General features: G+C 39.2%; 1 protein-coding gene across 1 annotated transcript in view; it reads right to left on the bottom strand.

The window, feature by feature from the left end:
- The window catches only part of slc27a6 (solute carrier family 27 member 6), a 20,847-nt gene extending 6,206 nt beyond the window's left edge, over nucleotides 1-14,641 (bottom strand). Inside the window, exons 1-5 of the mRNA XM_005739151.1 lie at nucleotides 14,018-14,641; nucleotides 10,739-10,948; nucleotides 7,802-7,960; nucleotides 6,039-6,163; nucleotides 3,668-3,862 (exon numbers count right to left, since the gene is read on the bottom strand). Coding sequence (XP_005739208.1) covers nucleotides 3,668-3,862; nucleotides 6,039-6,163; nucleotides 7,802-7,960; nucleotides 10,739-10,948; nucleotides 14,018-14,504 — 1,176 coding nt within the window. The 5' untranslated portion in view covers nucleotides 14,505-14,641. The remainder of the gene's footprint in view (nucleotides 1-3,667; nucleotides 3,863-6,038; nucleotides 6,164-7,801; nucleotides 7,961-10,738; nucleotides 10,949-14,017) is intronic.
- Between the last annotated feature and the right edge of the window lie 1,459 nt (nucleotides 14,642-16,100).

Genomic DNA, 16,100 nt, shown 5'->3' with positions numbered 1-16,100 from the left:
ATCTTACAATGCTGTGATTGCAGCCATTCCCCAACCTTCTGTGAATGGTACTCATGGCCTTGATCAATGGTCAAGGTAATTCGCATTTTAGTGATCTAGAAACTGAATGTAATTAGGGCAGTTATAAAATGTATAAAGAAGGTCCAATCTAATACACTTTATATTAATAGACACTCATTATTCCATAACGTTTTTATAATTGTAGACCAACAAAAGAAATCTAAACAATACATTTTAACTGCATGTTACAGAACTGACACTACTTTTAACCATATGTTTTATAACTTCACTTTTACAACTTCTTTTATAACATTGTGGGTCAAATGAAAAGTCAGCTGGACGCATCTAAGAATAGCTGAAGTCAGAGATTAGAGCCAAATACATGGATCCACTCTTATGTAAGTCCACTGATTAACAACAGCCAGCATTAATACCTACCAAAGCCACAGTAAAGCAACTTCACTACTCATTCTTCTCCACAGTCACAACAGACTTGCAGTACATATATAACTATGTAAGAAGTTTTTAGTTTGTGTAATATCACCTTGATGAGGGTGCTGTGTATTCTACTGGGTTGAGATGATGCGACAGACTTGACACTGAATAATATCCCATATCCTAAATATATCCTTGGGCTACCTTTGCAATACAGTGTTGGTCATTATTTATTAGCACTGTGAAGTGCTGTCCAATCAGTTTTGAATCTGAACCTGAGCAGGTTCTAAACTACTTGCACAAAGGCGGTTGTTTGATTGTTGGGTTTGTAGTCTTTCCTTTATAATATGACTTTGTAAATAAAGCTGAACTGAATCAGTAAATACTAGCGGCAGTCATGGGTAATCCAGTATGTTAAAGATCATGAAGGAGTTCTCTCCATGCCCGTACTTTTATGTTCCTCTCAATTTGTTAAGTTCATCTTGGTTTCATCAGGCCTTGAGAGAGGACTTTCAGACCTTGAAAATGTATCTTTTCAAGAGTTCTTGAGTTAGATGGTGCAAAGCTGCTTTTCTTAATCACAGAAATAATTATACCATCATGCACTTTAGATTTAGACTGACATTTTGCACTGTTATAATAGTGGCAATTGATTCAGTGAGCTGTTAAAAATGACCATCAACTGTGCCAGGGGTGGTGGGCATTCAGTTCAATTTAGTTTTACTTACATAGCTGCAACTGTAGATGGGGCTGATGAAACTACCTGTGAGCCCATTATCTACATTTTTGAACCTCTGATAATGTATGTAAATGGCTGTGACTCCTAAAAAGTTAATGCAGTACTTCTGTAAAACTCCTTGAATGAAAGCTGTCTGAACATTAATCCCGTATTGACTGTTTGCTTTAAAATCCATCTGCAGTGGTTTAGAAAGGCAATATTATTAAAATGATCTTTGCCCAACAAATAATAGACCCAACTGTATTCATGGATGGGCAGAAGTGTAGTAAAGCAACAGGGTTATGTGAAGAACATTGTTAAGAAATGTCAACATCCGCTCGCTTACGAAAAAGGGACATTTCGTCCAGAATCTCCTCACAGACCATAAGTTTGACTTTTTCTGTTTGACTGAGACGTGGCAACAGCCCAATGACTTTTCGCAGCTCCACAACTCCACTCCTGGGTTTGTTTACACCTGCCAGCCTCGTGAGTCCGGCCGTGGTGGAGGTATCACGGTAATCTATCGCAAGATCTTTCTTTCAATGTCAAAATAACCTTTTCTATGCCCAAGAACCCTCATACCATTTCTTTTTAGAATTTTAAGAAAATCCATCCTGACACCCTTTCTTTTGCTTTCTCTACTTATTTGCATTTTCATAACCTGCTCACCCAAGAGGACTTGGTTTCCTATTATAACTCTAGTCTCAATAATATTCTAAACTCTGTTGCCACACTCAAAACCAAATCTGTATCATTCCCTCAGTCAGCACCCTGCTGAGAGAGTTTACAGCTGAACTCAGGCTTCTGAAAGCAAAAGGCCGACGGCTTGAACGCCTCTATAATAAGAAAACTGGTCTTACTATTCATAAGGAAATGTTTAATAATCATGTTTTGTATTATAAAGAGTGTATTAATCAAACAATATCTGCTTATTACTCCACCATGGTCTGTGCAAATGATGATTCAACCAAGACACCGTTTTCACTGTTCAACTCTTCTTTCAGGTCACCAGATTTTTACCTGCTCATCCAAGACCTGGTTTGTTCCATGTAGCGCTTCCTTTGCATTTCCACTCCCATCACACTCTTTTTCTGCTTTCCAACTTCCCTCTGTCACTGATATTTCAGATCTCATCTGTAAGTCAAAACCTGGTCAAGGCCTGTTTACCCTCTTTGCTTCCCCTCATATCTGCTATCATTTATTCTTCACTTACTACTGGAACTGTTCCTGCTTCCTTCAAAGTTGCTGCCATCGCCCCAATATTGAAAACAAAAACAAAACGCAAAACAAAGCAAAACAAAACAAAGTCTAGATCCCAATAACTTTGATCATTTTTGTCTTATTTCCAATCTACCATTCCTCTCAAAAATTCTTGAGAAGATAGTTGCCACTCCAGTCTGGTTTTCGCCCCTCCCATAGCACTGAAACAGCGCTTATAAAAATAACCAGTGATCTTCTTATGGCAGCTGACTACAGTTTACTTTCCATTCTTATTCTCCTCGATCTGAGAGCTGCTTTTGATATAATAATGTGTATGTGTTAGTCCCCATAGGGAAATAGTTCTTCTGCATTTAACCCATTCACCCAGTGAAGCAGTGGGCAGCCACCAATGCAGCGCCCGGGGAGCAGTGTGTAGGGACGGTACCTTGCTCAGGGGTACCTCAGGGTAGCCATTCAGTGGAGTTGAACCCCCGACCTTCCGATCATGGGGCCACCACTCTACCTACTGAGCTATCCCTGCCCTGAGCTATCCCTTGACACCATCTCTCACTCCATTCTCCTTAGTAGGTTAGTCTCCATCGGTCTCTCCCATACTCCACTAGCCTGGTTGTGGAGTATGTCTCATCGCACTCCGTTTATTCGACTCAAATCCTTCACCTCTCAGCCCTTTCGTCTGGTCACTGGCATATCAAAGCAACCTGGAATCGTCAGTTTTTACCTCCTCGAGCCATTGCTCGTTGATGCAGTAATTCATTTTATATTTGTAATATTTATATTTCATTTCATATTTGCCTTGAGGCTTAACAACACAAAAAATTTGATTTACTGAGGTTCGACTTAGGGCACTACATGCAATAGTTACTATGACAATAATAACATGAATAATAAAACTCACATGTTTTACACAAGAATTGTGGACAAATTCCAAAGCAGAATCTGTCTTTAGTCTTGTATTAAACAAAAATGTTTTTAATCATTTTATTTGATGTTTCAGTGTTTTAAGACCAGCAAGTAAGACTTTGGACTTATTTAAGAGCTTGATGTCATTAGAAATGCAGCTTCCCTTAATGAGCATTCCTTATAAAGAAATTATTTTGTTATGATGGTGAAGTGAATCTGTGCAGTTCTACTGACATGTCAAATTACTTGACATTATAACATGATTTATTATAATCATTTACTTTTGTCTACCTTCTCTTATGAAAGCACACACCAAGGTAGTGCTCGTTTACTAGAGAGTAGCGTGTAGGCTTGGTCACACACACATGGAATAGCTTATTTCCAAGCACTTACCCTGTAAAAGAAGTTGGAGCGGCCTACTGATCCAATCTTGCCAATGTGGTTCATGAAACACAGATTTCCTTCAGTGGAGCCATATACTTCACACATTTTGATTTTCCCAAAGCGACTTTGGAACTCCTGCCACACATCCTGATGCAGCCCATTTCCCACTCCCATCCGCACCTTATGAACTTTATCAAGCTCTGTCTGATGGAGAGAAAAATACAAATACATCAGCACAAGATTTCTGAAAAGTATTACGAAATCATTTATTTAAAAAACTGTTAAGTGGGAAATAATTTCCACTTAATAAATGTCTCTGATTTTTACACTGACATTATTATTATTATTACACTGTTATTTAATGTGTTTTAAAGAAATGTTTAAGTGCATGTTCAGTTTATTTTTTTTTATTTATGCAGCGCCAAATCACAACAACAGTGGGAAGGAAAAACACCCTTTTAACAGGAAGAAACCTCCGGGAGAACCAGATTCTGGGGAGGGGCAGCCATCTGCCCATCTGCCCAGGGAATCTCCCAGCAGCCGACACCTATTGCAGCATAACTAAGGGAGGATTCAGGATCACCTGATCCAGCCCTAACTATATGCTTTAGCAAGAAGGAATGTTTTAAGCCTAATTTTAAAAGTAGAGATAGTGTCTGTCTCCTGAATCCAAACTGGAAGCTGGTTCCACAGAAGAGGGGCCTGAAATCTCAAGGTTCCCCCTCCCATTCTACTTTTAAATACTCGAGGAACAACAAGCCCGCAGTGCGAGAGTGAAGTGCTCTAATGGGGTGATGTGGTACTATAAGGTCATTAAGATAAGACGGGGCCTGATTATTGATATATGAAGGGAAGCCAATACAGGAGAAATATGCTCTCACGTTCTAGTCCCTGTCAGCACTCTTGCTGCAGCATTTTGGATTAACTAAAGGTTTTTCAGGGAGTTTTTAGGACAACCTAATAATAATGAATTACACTAGTCCAGCCTAGAAGTAATAAATCCATGAACTAGTTTTTCCAGCCACTCTGAGACAGGATATTTCTAATTGTAGAGATATTGCGCAAATGGAAGAAAGCAGTCCTACATATTTTTTAAGGAGGAAGTAATTACTGAGGTTAACTCAGAAAGCTCAATTGAAGAAAAAGACTAAATGCATTTCAATGGTACTGAAAGCAGCTGTAGATAATGGTCTAATAATGATGGTGCATATGTTCCAGGTACTCATGTTTTAGGGGACTATATCTATTAACTTTGTCCTCCTTACTTAGAATGTGCATTTCTAGGGCATGTTGCAAGGTTTATAATTTACACTGTGTAGAAACACAGTATAAGTGTCACAAATATGACCGCCATAAATAATTACGAATTGTATAAAGAGGATATACAAATAGGGATATCCTTTGTAGACTAGCTACAGTTAGCTAACTGGCCCTAGTCTAGAGTCCTAGTCTCTATGGAATTTGGAGCCAAATATCCAGTGCGATATGATGACATCTATGGTATTTGCTTAGCTGGTGGTATTTGCTTTGCATAATCAAAGTGCAGAACAGGACATTGAGTAATTAGTATCCATCCTTGTCAGCACATATTTTGTGAAAAGGTTCTTGTGTCTTGTGTACGTTTCATTTACCAATCACTGACGAGGACAGTGGCGGCCAACCTTTCACCCACACCGCCAAATGACACAGAACATGGACAAAGAGGACTTTGAATTCATGAATGGATGAGCTTTGCCCTGACACTGTGTGTGCGTGCATTTCTACATGATGTAAGGAGGGCAGGAACAGTAAACAATGGTCCTGCTTATTTTTCTGTCACAGTTGTGAACAGTATTACTTGAATGACTCAGTGGAGCAGTTACAATGACAACTTCCATTAAAAATAATAAAAGAAAAATACTTATTGACATAAACTCTAACAATAACATAGTAATATTATAAGAACATCTAGCAGAACATTTTAGGTACATCTATAATTTTGTCTGCTTCTCCTTATTTAGTCCCTTTGCTCTGTCAACCATTACTATATGCAGATTATCTGGACCCTTTTCTAACCTCATGGTTTAGTAACATAATTAGACGGATGAAAATCGTGATGAGATATTAACAGCAAAAAATGTCTGTGTCATTTCCAGCTGAGCCTAGGTGAGAAGAGCAAGTAATTGTTGCATGCACTTTCTGTATGTCACCCCACGCCAAAGCCAAACATATTGCCAGGAGTGAGAATGCATCTGACACAACATCTGTCCTGCCCTGATCTACTTATATTATCTAGAGCTGTTAAAAAGTTTGAATTTCAAATGACGATGGTTTTACACCATAATGTAACAAGAATAAACTAATTTAGGGTAGTGAGTGGGTCCAGCCAGCAACAGGTTACCTTTGTCTGGTTGCAGAGGTACCTGCAGAGTTCACCAATATACTGGAAAATAGTAACATCATGTTTTCTGCAGTCATTCCAGAACTGAGAGGCTGAGAACTTCTTCTTCAAGACTAAGGTTGCGCCTATGGTAGAATAGACAACAATGTAGTTAATAACACTGTTATGGGATGAAATTAGAATGATTCCTCTTTTTAATACATCTGTTAAGCTCTGTTTTATTATACTGGCCCACAGAAAGACAAGGACAAAACATAATGCAGTAGTGACATGCAAACTGGGAGCTCCATTCAAACTGGGAGCTGCCTGAGAGCTGAAGTCTCTGCATTCCATTGTACTATCCACAAGAAAGCCTACATCATGACAGTCAAGTGCTCAGTGGGTATAATATGATACTATGAGGTTTTTAAAATAACAGAGTTCGTGATCGTTCTTGATTGGATTTAACATGGAGGCGGCTAAGAGAAGCTAACGTAAGAGACATTAAAGTTCTATTTCTAGTCCCTGTTAGTATTCTCATAGCATTTTGGACCCTCTGAAGGTTGGTACTAGAGGCCAAGGTAATGCCATCAAGATTAAGGATATACTAACCTGATTTTTGGATTGGCTATAGGCCCAACCCTTACCCCCAAAAATCAGATATCACTGTCAATTCTTTGCTTGGTTAGAAAAACCCCCCAAAACAAACACAACAACAACAAAAACCCAGCCTTCGCAACATCTAGCCAACCCAATAACACTTTTGAGGACTTCAGTATAAAAGTCTACAATCAACAGACCCCATCATAATTGATTTTTAAGAAAGTTTGCAAATGGTGCAAACCACTGATTCCACTCAATAACAGAAAAACCAGATCAGATTTTGCCCTATAATTTCCTTCTTTTAAATTCAGATAACACTGAGGTCATTTGTACTTGGCCCTAAAAATCTTAGACATATGGGATCTAACCCAATGCTTAGTCTGCATGGCATTGATTTTGATCAGGATATGTGCATATTAACTATCAGGGCATTAGCTTTACCAAGGATTGTTTTCAGAACTTGTCAAGATGTTGATCTCAGAATGTGAAGGATTCAGCATCACTAACTTTGGCATAGATGGAACAGATCCGCAAAGCAGTTAATCATCAATACTATGAAACAACAAACAAAAACTCCTCGAAATTACTCCATAAGCAGAAGAGAATGGACCGACTGATGAATTCAAAAACATACGAGATTACTTTTATGTTCAAACTGCAGAAACAGTTTTCAGTGTACTTAACAACAATAATATTCCCATCTGAGAATCTTGCAGCATAAAATAAAGCTGCTTGTTAAAGTGAAACATGAGATCTTCAAAGAGGTTTGGTAGTTACATTGTGCTGAGTAGACAATGTCTGCAGCTCTGAAAAACAGCCAATATTCAATATTCAATGCCAATAGAACCAACTCTCTGAAGCATGGAACTTAAATCATAAAAGCAGCAAAAGCAAGTTGCTGGGTGTCATAAGAACACGTCTCTGTGTAATCTTATCATCTTGAATTATAAAACAGTCCAAGATAAATCTTGCTTACATCCTTAAACTATAATGTCAATAGGGCTCATTTACTAATATTTGCATGGAAACATCTTAACCTGTGCAAAAAGTTCACATGCAAAATTACCATCGATTACCATATCTTTTTTTCCTCACAGCTATACTTACTACAGCAAGTATAGCTATACTGTCAGACCCTAATCATGAAGGGATTAGCAATGCAGAGATATTTGTAGACCTACCTAGCTCTATAGTTCCACCTACACCAATAAGGGATGCTGCGCTGTGATAGAGTGGCAAGGTGACATAAATTACATCATCTTCAGTTGCCCCAAATGCCCAAAAACCTGCTGCTGCCTTCAGGCTCTGGAGGTGAGAGATCACTGCAGCCTTAGGAAGACCTGTGGGGAAATAACCGCATAACGTTACATTTGGGACGCTACATTTACAAAATACCAAACAGCATGCTTTTGATTGAATGAGCGGCCATCTGAAGAACAATTCAAGCTTGAATTCTGCATAAATGAAGTGAACACCTTTTTGGGATGCGACGCTCTCGGTCCAATAATGAAAGAGGAGGGTATACCATAGATGCAATAATGCCAGTCACCAACCTTTCAACCTTTCCCACTCTGTGCTGTCCCTGTTTTAAAAGCCCATCCCTACCTCTGACCTTGAAGTCGAGGTTTCTGAGATTTGAACTGTCTGAGTAAGTAAATGCATCTATGCCGTCAAGTTGAAAATCCTACATTGCCTAGTTCTCGAGTTATGGCACTCACAAACTCGGGTGTCCATGCCACCTGCGTGTCCCGCCAGGGTGGCAGCAATACCTCAACTTTTATGGCTTAAGGGATAGAAATCATTGTCCCCACTGTATAGATGAGACAAACCCTGTGTTGAACCAGTTTCTGTGTTCATGTGACAAAGAAAAACACAACATGACAAAACTATACATAGATAGTTGTACTTTATTAAGCAAACTGTGTAACCTTTCATAGTGCAGGCTGGTAAAAGTAAATTAATGTTAAACTTAGTAACTAGTAAAAACATCCATCAGGCAGTTTGAGCAATGACAAGGAAATTAGGATCATTTGTCCTTCAAAATCTTTTCAGTTCACCAGTATTTCTGGCCTAATTTAAACACAAGCGGCAGTTTATTCTTCAGTATCACATTTATGTTAAGACCATTACTCTGACTCAGCCATTCCAATAAGCCACTCTTTTAAACATCAGTATATGGATATCCCCAAATTATTATGTTCCCCTGACTATCCTTCACACATGGGATGATGGAATAATGAGTCTGGTGTGTGGTGTGCACCGGCTTTCTTGCTCCAAACATTTCAATGTTTTCACTAACTTGTTGTGCAACTTTAGATCATGTAAATCACAAATACAGTTTCCATGTCAAATACTGTAGAATGTATGAATGAGTAATTTAAACTGTATTAAAAATGAAAACAGAATTGTATCATCTTCATGCTCCCCCAACCGACACAACCATCCTGCCCAAATACAGGCTTGAGATTTTAGGCTCTCTTTTCTAGGCAACTGCTTCTGATCTCATCCACAATGCTCGACACCAACACATGAAGCGCTTTTTTAATAATATAATAGAATATCCTTTGTGAGTACTGAACTGGTCATCACACTTTCATCAGTTTGCTTCTCAAACCCTCAAACCACCCTGCTTATAAACCACTTGCACAGCTATATAACAAGAGTATATCAGATAGAGTAACATTACACTTTACAGACTGCATAAAATAGAACATCCACTCTTCAAGAGTAATTTTATCGAAAACAATGGACAACTGGTACAATTTGTCCCAACATATAAATAAGCACCACTCATTAATTAATAATTGGGGGTCACTGCACCTAGTGCTCCGATTATCCCTGGGACCACTGTTACCTTCACCCTTTACACACTCGAGCTCTTCTCTAAGCCCTTGGTATTTCTCAAGCTTCTCATGTTCCTTATTCCTGATGTTGCTGTCATTCGGTATTCCTACGTCTATCACTACGGCCGTCTTCTTCTGCTTCTTGACCACCATTTTGTCCGTCTGTATCTGGAAGTCCCACGGGATCTTAGCTCGGTCATTCTCGGCCAACCTAGGGGCCGTCTCCCATTTTGATCAATTTCTGTAATGTTGCCTTCTGGTAGTGTGATCCCCCTCAGTTCGGACTACTTTCCCTCTCTTTGTTATCATCTAACTACACTTCTCCAGTCTGAATGACATTCCAATGTCGTTGCTGTATATCCTGGTGGCGTGGATCAGTGAATCGATGTCTCATTTACTCTTGGCACACAGCTTAATGTCATCCATGTAGAGGATTGCTCCATTCACTCTGGCAGTCTTGGCTGACTGTTTGGTCTACCAGTAGCTGGGGTTTTGGGGTTTTGGGCCTCTGGTACTCTTGCCAATTCCTTTCTGTGCCCCACTCATTTATTGAGCCATGTGCCTGTTCATCTTACTGGACCCTGTTCAGGGAGGTTGCTGTGGTCTGCTCTGAGACCGACTAACCAGTAAGCATTGCCGTTATGGGTTGCGTCCTTATCCCATATGCTCTTCCAGTATTACACTGTCTTCAGCCTTGGTGCTGCTCTTCTCATATTGCTCTGCCAATGAGAGCGCACCTTGGCTGGTGCCGTGGAGAACAGCTGGTTTATTCTCCTGCCTGGTGTACCTCTTCAAGTGGCAGGCCAAGGCTGTGAGTTTTTGCTTGGCAGTTTCCAAAGCCTCTGGTATGGACAGCTTGCTTCTTAGGCACCTTCTTCTGCAGATTCGATAGTTAGCTAACCTCCCTCCGTGCTACTTTGATCTTGGTCTCTAGTCTCCTTCTCCAGGTAGGGTACTGCTTCTCATGGCTGTTCAACTTGTAGTCAAGAATCTCACTGCTGTAGTGTACATCAGATGGTTAGCCTCGGTAATGGTTGCAGCAGGTATTGCCCGTAGCTACGCAGGATCCAGGTGTCAAGCTTCGCCATGATCCTATCTCTCAGGTCATTTCCTCTCGCACTCAATGATCCTTCTTCCAGCGCGCTTGGGGCTTGGTACCCAATCTCGGATGCGGGTGACGATACACCCCCCCCCCCCATGACCTGTCGTCCTGGCTCCCCCTTGCTGTAGCATTTGTGTTGTACCTTGTCAATCTCTAACCATATATACACTCACCAGTTGTTCCTGACGTAAAGATGTAGAGTGTAGGAGTTTTGAGAGAAGTGGCAGCATGCAGTGCTGCTGGTACAGGCTTCTCAGATGCAGATTCAAGCTTATCCAGCAGAGAGTGCACCTCCGTGTGTTTGGTCCAGCTCCTCATTGCCCACACCTGGATGTTGTCCGACAGCAGACTGTTTAGGATGCCATCCAGGTCTTCCACTAAGTCTAAGACATAGAGACACTTTTATCATAAAAGGTTACCTTGACTTTGCTTACTCCTGTAAACTAAATTGATCCTAAAACTGAAAATTTAGGTTTAGGAAGGTTTGATTGCAAATGTACATGTACAAATGTGTTTTCTCAGTGAGACGTAGAAGCATCTTGCAAACAGAAAGCCAATTATATACCATGACACTTAATCTCACAGAATAAAACGTTTAATTGTAGTTTATGGATCATTATGTGCCTTTTTTTTTTACCTACAGTGCAAGTAGTGACTGTAGGTGAAAATGGAACTGCATCAGTGTTTGCAAATATCTTTCTGTATGACTGACCTTAAAATTCCTGCAGGAAGTTTTTGTCAGGTACCTGAATGGAAAGGACTTAAGTCACACATGTAATGGTTTCTTCACAGTGAAGCTGTCCATGTATCCCATTATTCAGAAGACAGAATTATAGAAATAGTAGAAGCAAAAAAATATTTCTAATAATTGCAAACATAATTTGTAATTATGTTAGCATAGCAGCCATTTCTTCAGCATAAGAGAAAGTTGGTAATTTGTTTTGTTTTTTTAACCTATACACTACGTGTCATGAATTTAAAGAAAGAAAGAAAGAAAGAAAGGAATCCTTGGACACTGCTCGCATAACAGACAGGTTTTTGACGGGGCTCCCACAGAAATGCAAAGCAGAAGGTGAAGCATCGCCAAATATGCTTCCAATAAGAAGATTTTGTTGTAAAAACAAAGGCGGGGCCTAGCAAAAAAAAGTCTGGGTTCACAATTTAAAGCTGTTCTACGGCAATGGAGGTTGATCACGCCTTGAAAGCTGGTGCTGCTGGATTACTAACAACCCCCTCTGTCTGTATAAAAACAGTGTTGGCACCCACTGTGTGGTACCATACCCGAGTGAGCATCAGCTGAACAGTACTTTACAGCAGAAAGTGGTGTGTTGCTACAAACATGCCGAGATTGTAGAAAGATTGCCAAGGGTGTGCTCAGCTGTTAAATCTTCCACAAGGTGGCTACTTTGATGTGTCAAAGGTTTAGAATACATTTTGGTATATAAATTGATATAAATTGATTCTCTGATTTCTTTTTTAACTCCAACTACTTATTTGTATTATGCTTTCATTTCAGAATCCAATGAGGCATTAAACTGCACGATTTTCAATAAAAAAACTTGAAAAACTGGGGTGTGTAAACTCTAAAAACTAACCACGGTTGTAGTGAGGACAGCATTTCTGACAACATGTTTGTCTGGTTGAGCAATCTGTCACTCTGTCACATGATTACGGCATGGTTAATCCAATTAAATGTACAAACAGGAAACTTTCAGTGAAACTTAATTTGTATTAAACATATATTTGCTTATCACCAATTTTTTTGATCCATCCATTGAATTTCTGAATAAATTCCATCCCAAAGCAGATTTGTGGATTTGTGGAATGATCTATACTTAAATTGCAGCTAACATTACACAAACTAATAATAATCTTACAAGGGATCAGCAAGTTACAAGATTTTAATGAGGAGCTATTAAGTTCATCAAATTTTATTTTGTCATCTATTATTCATGTGTTAGTCACAGGTGTTGGTTCACTTGTGAGTTCAGGGAAGTAACTAAGTACACTGAGTCAAGTAATATGCACAAGTAGCATTAAGTACATATGATTTTCACTTAAGGCTACTTAAGGGAAAAGTTAATTAATCATGACATCCATAAGTGAAAGTAAGCCAGGTTTGATACCTGCAGTTCAGAACATGAAAGTTGTCAAAGATGTGCCTGACTATCAGAACTGGGAAAAGTTACAATTACACCAAAACTGCATGCACGTTTTAAAACGTATATCTGCCATTAATAAATCCGCACTTTAGTGTTGCGGCTTCATTACTTGGCCAATTAAACTTTAAAGAGGCCTAATATGAAACATTATTCGCAGTACTTGAGAGGTGAAATCCTCACGTGTTTTACACTGCTTAACAAATTCATTAGCTCGCCTGTCGTAAAAACAAAGAAAAGGAAACAAATATTTTACAAATTTGTCCAAACTTGAAACTGAATTCATGTTTTTATACCAAAATTTGAGTAGTCAGAAATGAATCAACCATAACTTCAGGTGCTATTTTTATGTTCAGAAATGCAAGTATATAAATGAAATGTAAAATTCATGAACAATAACAATAATTATATTTTTGCATAAACTATATCATATAATGACTTTTCCTGTGACTGTTTTTGATTTCAGTACGTTTTTACAGGGAATACATTGTAAAGACAGACAAAGCTCTGGTGGAGGGTACCAGGTTACTTGTGGCTGGTGGTATAGCCAGTCAGGAGAAGATAGCCAAGACTGCCCAGTCCCCAGTGTCCACCCTTACCTAACTGGAAAATGTGGTAAAACTGGTAACAGCCAGCCTGGGTTCTGAAGATGCAGAAACCCAGGTATGGACAGCATACCTGTTTGTTTCTATACTGGCAAATATCTGCTACTTTATTTGTGTAAATTTGCTTCTTATGTAAATCTACAGTGCTTAACAAACGTATTAGATCACTTCTCCTAATAAGAAGAAAACAAATATTTTGGAAATATGTCAAAAACGTGTTTAAAACAACAACAAATTCACATTTTAGACCCGAATTTCAGTCTGCAGAAATTAGTCAAGCATTACAGTCAACCACTAAAACGTTTTTTCCCTGTTCAGGAAAGCAAGTAAAATATAATAATAAATAATAATAATAAATAGTAATAAAATGTAAATAAAATACCATTTAAACTAATGGACGATAGAAATGATATTTTAGCATTAATATATCATTTTGAACTTGTACCTACTAGTGGATTAACTTAATTATAGAAACACACACAAAGCTTACTGGCAGAATAAGCTCCTGTGCTACATTGCAAGGACAAATTTGAGACAAAAATTAAAGATATTGCGTAATATATATAGAGAAAACTATCAATACACAATATTAAAATATCGAGAAAGAATGTTGAATGCTGTACATGAAGATAAAACTGTTTCTAGAGCCACTGTGGTGTATACCACTTCAATGAAATGAGACTTTTACCTGAACCAACTATTAGAGTTTTAGCTCCACAGGAGTTAAAGCAGTGCAACAGAGACTTGGACTTGATGTTAGTGTTGAGGAAAGCAACCGAGCAGCCGACCTTCGCTAACCCGAACCAAACGCACAAAAAGTCGGGCTCGTTGTTCATGAGCAAGGCAACGCAGTCTCCTTTCCTCAAGTTGGCTTTCTCCAGGAACACATTTGCCAGTCTATTGCTACGCCGATCAATGTCCCGGTAGGTGTGGACGTTCCCGTCGTAGATTACAAACGGTTTGTCCGGGATGCGCTGTACCTGCTGGAGGAACCTGTCCAGGACCGTGCGCACGCTGGAAGTCAGCTTGAATACCTCCAGTTTCACACCGTATCTGACGACTTTCTGCAGAAAAAGAAGATCTCTCCAAAAGTATGGGAAGCAGAGTTTTTGCAGAACATAAACTGATAAAGCAAGAGCCACGAGAACGGACAGACATCCCAGACACAGAGTCATGCTCACTGCTAAGGACCACGAGAGGAGAGGAATGTCGCACTGAAAGGTAGCCACTGCGCGCCCTTCAACGTTCCAGGTAATAAACACGGTGTGGCAAGTGGCGTAACAGGGACCGTCCAGAAATGTCAATTTCCGCAACATAAGAGTGGAAGATCACAAATGCTGCCTTCAAAATAAAAGGTGATTAACTTACAAAACATCACCTGTGGCGGTTTGCTTTTTCAAATGATCTCTCACGCATGCATGCTGTTAGATGGAAAGAAATTAAGATGCATGTGAAGATTGTGAGACAGGAAGCCCTGAATGCATGTGTAAGACCTTGGTGTCAGCAGATATTTTATATTAAAGCACTCTGTTCACAAGTGGCATCCCCATCTTTAATCAGGATTTGTGAACTTCCATCTAAAATCATACCGCCAATAACCAGGATAACTGTTATTTAAATAACTAAAGCTACTGTGCAGTACAAAAGGAAAATATGCTCAAGACAAATGTATTTAGCCTGAAACTGTTCAAGACAGAAGCCCCGAATCGCATTTTATTTTGAAGGGCAAACTTAAATATTTCCTGTTTGACTGCCTACTAAAATCAACATGACCGCGTGTTTGTAGAAGTGAAATCATGTGACAGTTGTTGTGGAGATGAGTGGGAGGGCATGCTGAGCCTCACCCCTTATTTAAAAAGATAATAGAACGACTGTATTCTGGAAGTAAATAGTGAGAAGCGGCTGGTACATTCTGTCTGCAATGATATAGCACAGCTGAAAGTAGTAGGGAAGTAAGGAAACCACAGACAATGAGTTATTTTGACCTTCCGCTGCAAATAGCCTCATGTGTCTAAACTCCACAATATTGAACAAAACATCAGTTATTTTGTATATTAAGTAAGACCACTTTTAAAAGATATGACTAAATTTAACTACTGTAATCGTCTCCGCGAGAGGTGGATAAAAGAGGCTATGTTAACAGCCTCTCTGATCTATTACTGCACAGCTCAATAGGGAAATTGAGTAGAAAGCCACACTAATGGCCAAATTATCTGTTCAAACTGTAAGAAGACAGAGCTCAGTATTAAGGTAAGCGGCTTAAGCAAAGTTTGCCACTCTGTTTATTTAAAATAACCAGAAATAATTATATGATAGGGTGTTTTTTTCCCGTTTTTGTGTGTGTTGCTCCTTCTTGATGATTGCACTGTCCTTGTTAGGTTCACCTCTATTATTAACTGATAAATTCCATATGTTTTTTTGAATTAATCTACATCTTTCATTCCTTTGTGACTTGTCATGTGGCCTGTGTATTCCTAGGATTCAGTTCTCTACCATTTCTTTTCTGGAATTTCTCCTTCTGCTGGTTTCAATCTATATTATTTGGACCCTTTTGTTATACAGTACTTTGCAAAAGTCTCCGAATTTCTTTAAATTGTGCTAGTAACTAGTAGTGGTGTGATGTGCTGTGTTGAGAAATCCAGGAAGTCTTTTATGTAACGTACAACAAGGATTGCTTCCTTTATAAAAGCGCCCCCAAGCCAGTAGAAGCAAGACAGAATACACTTGTCTGGATAATAGGGAGATAGGTGGAGAAGTGAATTTTCAAAGAG

The sequence above is a fragment of the Pundamilia nyererei genome, unplaced genomic scaffold, assembly GCF_000239375.1.
Source record: "Pundamilia nyererei isolate P.nyererei 1_Seehausen unplaced genomic scaffold, PunNye1.0 scaffold00089, whole genome shotgun sequence".
NCBI classification, from domain to species: Eukaryota; Metazoa; Chordata; class Actinopteri; order Cichliformes; family Cichlidae; genus Pundamilia; species Pundamilia nyererei.
Note: the sequence above shows the minus strand (reverse complement) of the source record. Positions and strands in the feature narration are given on the sequence as shown.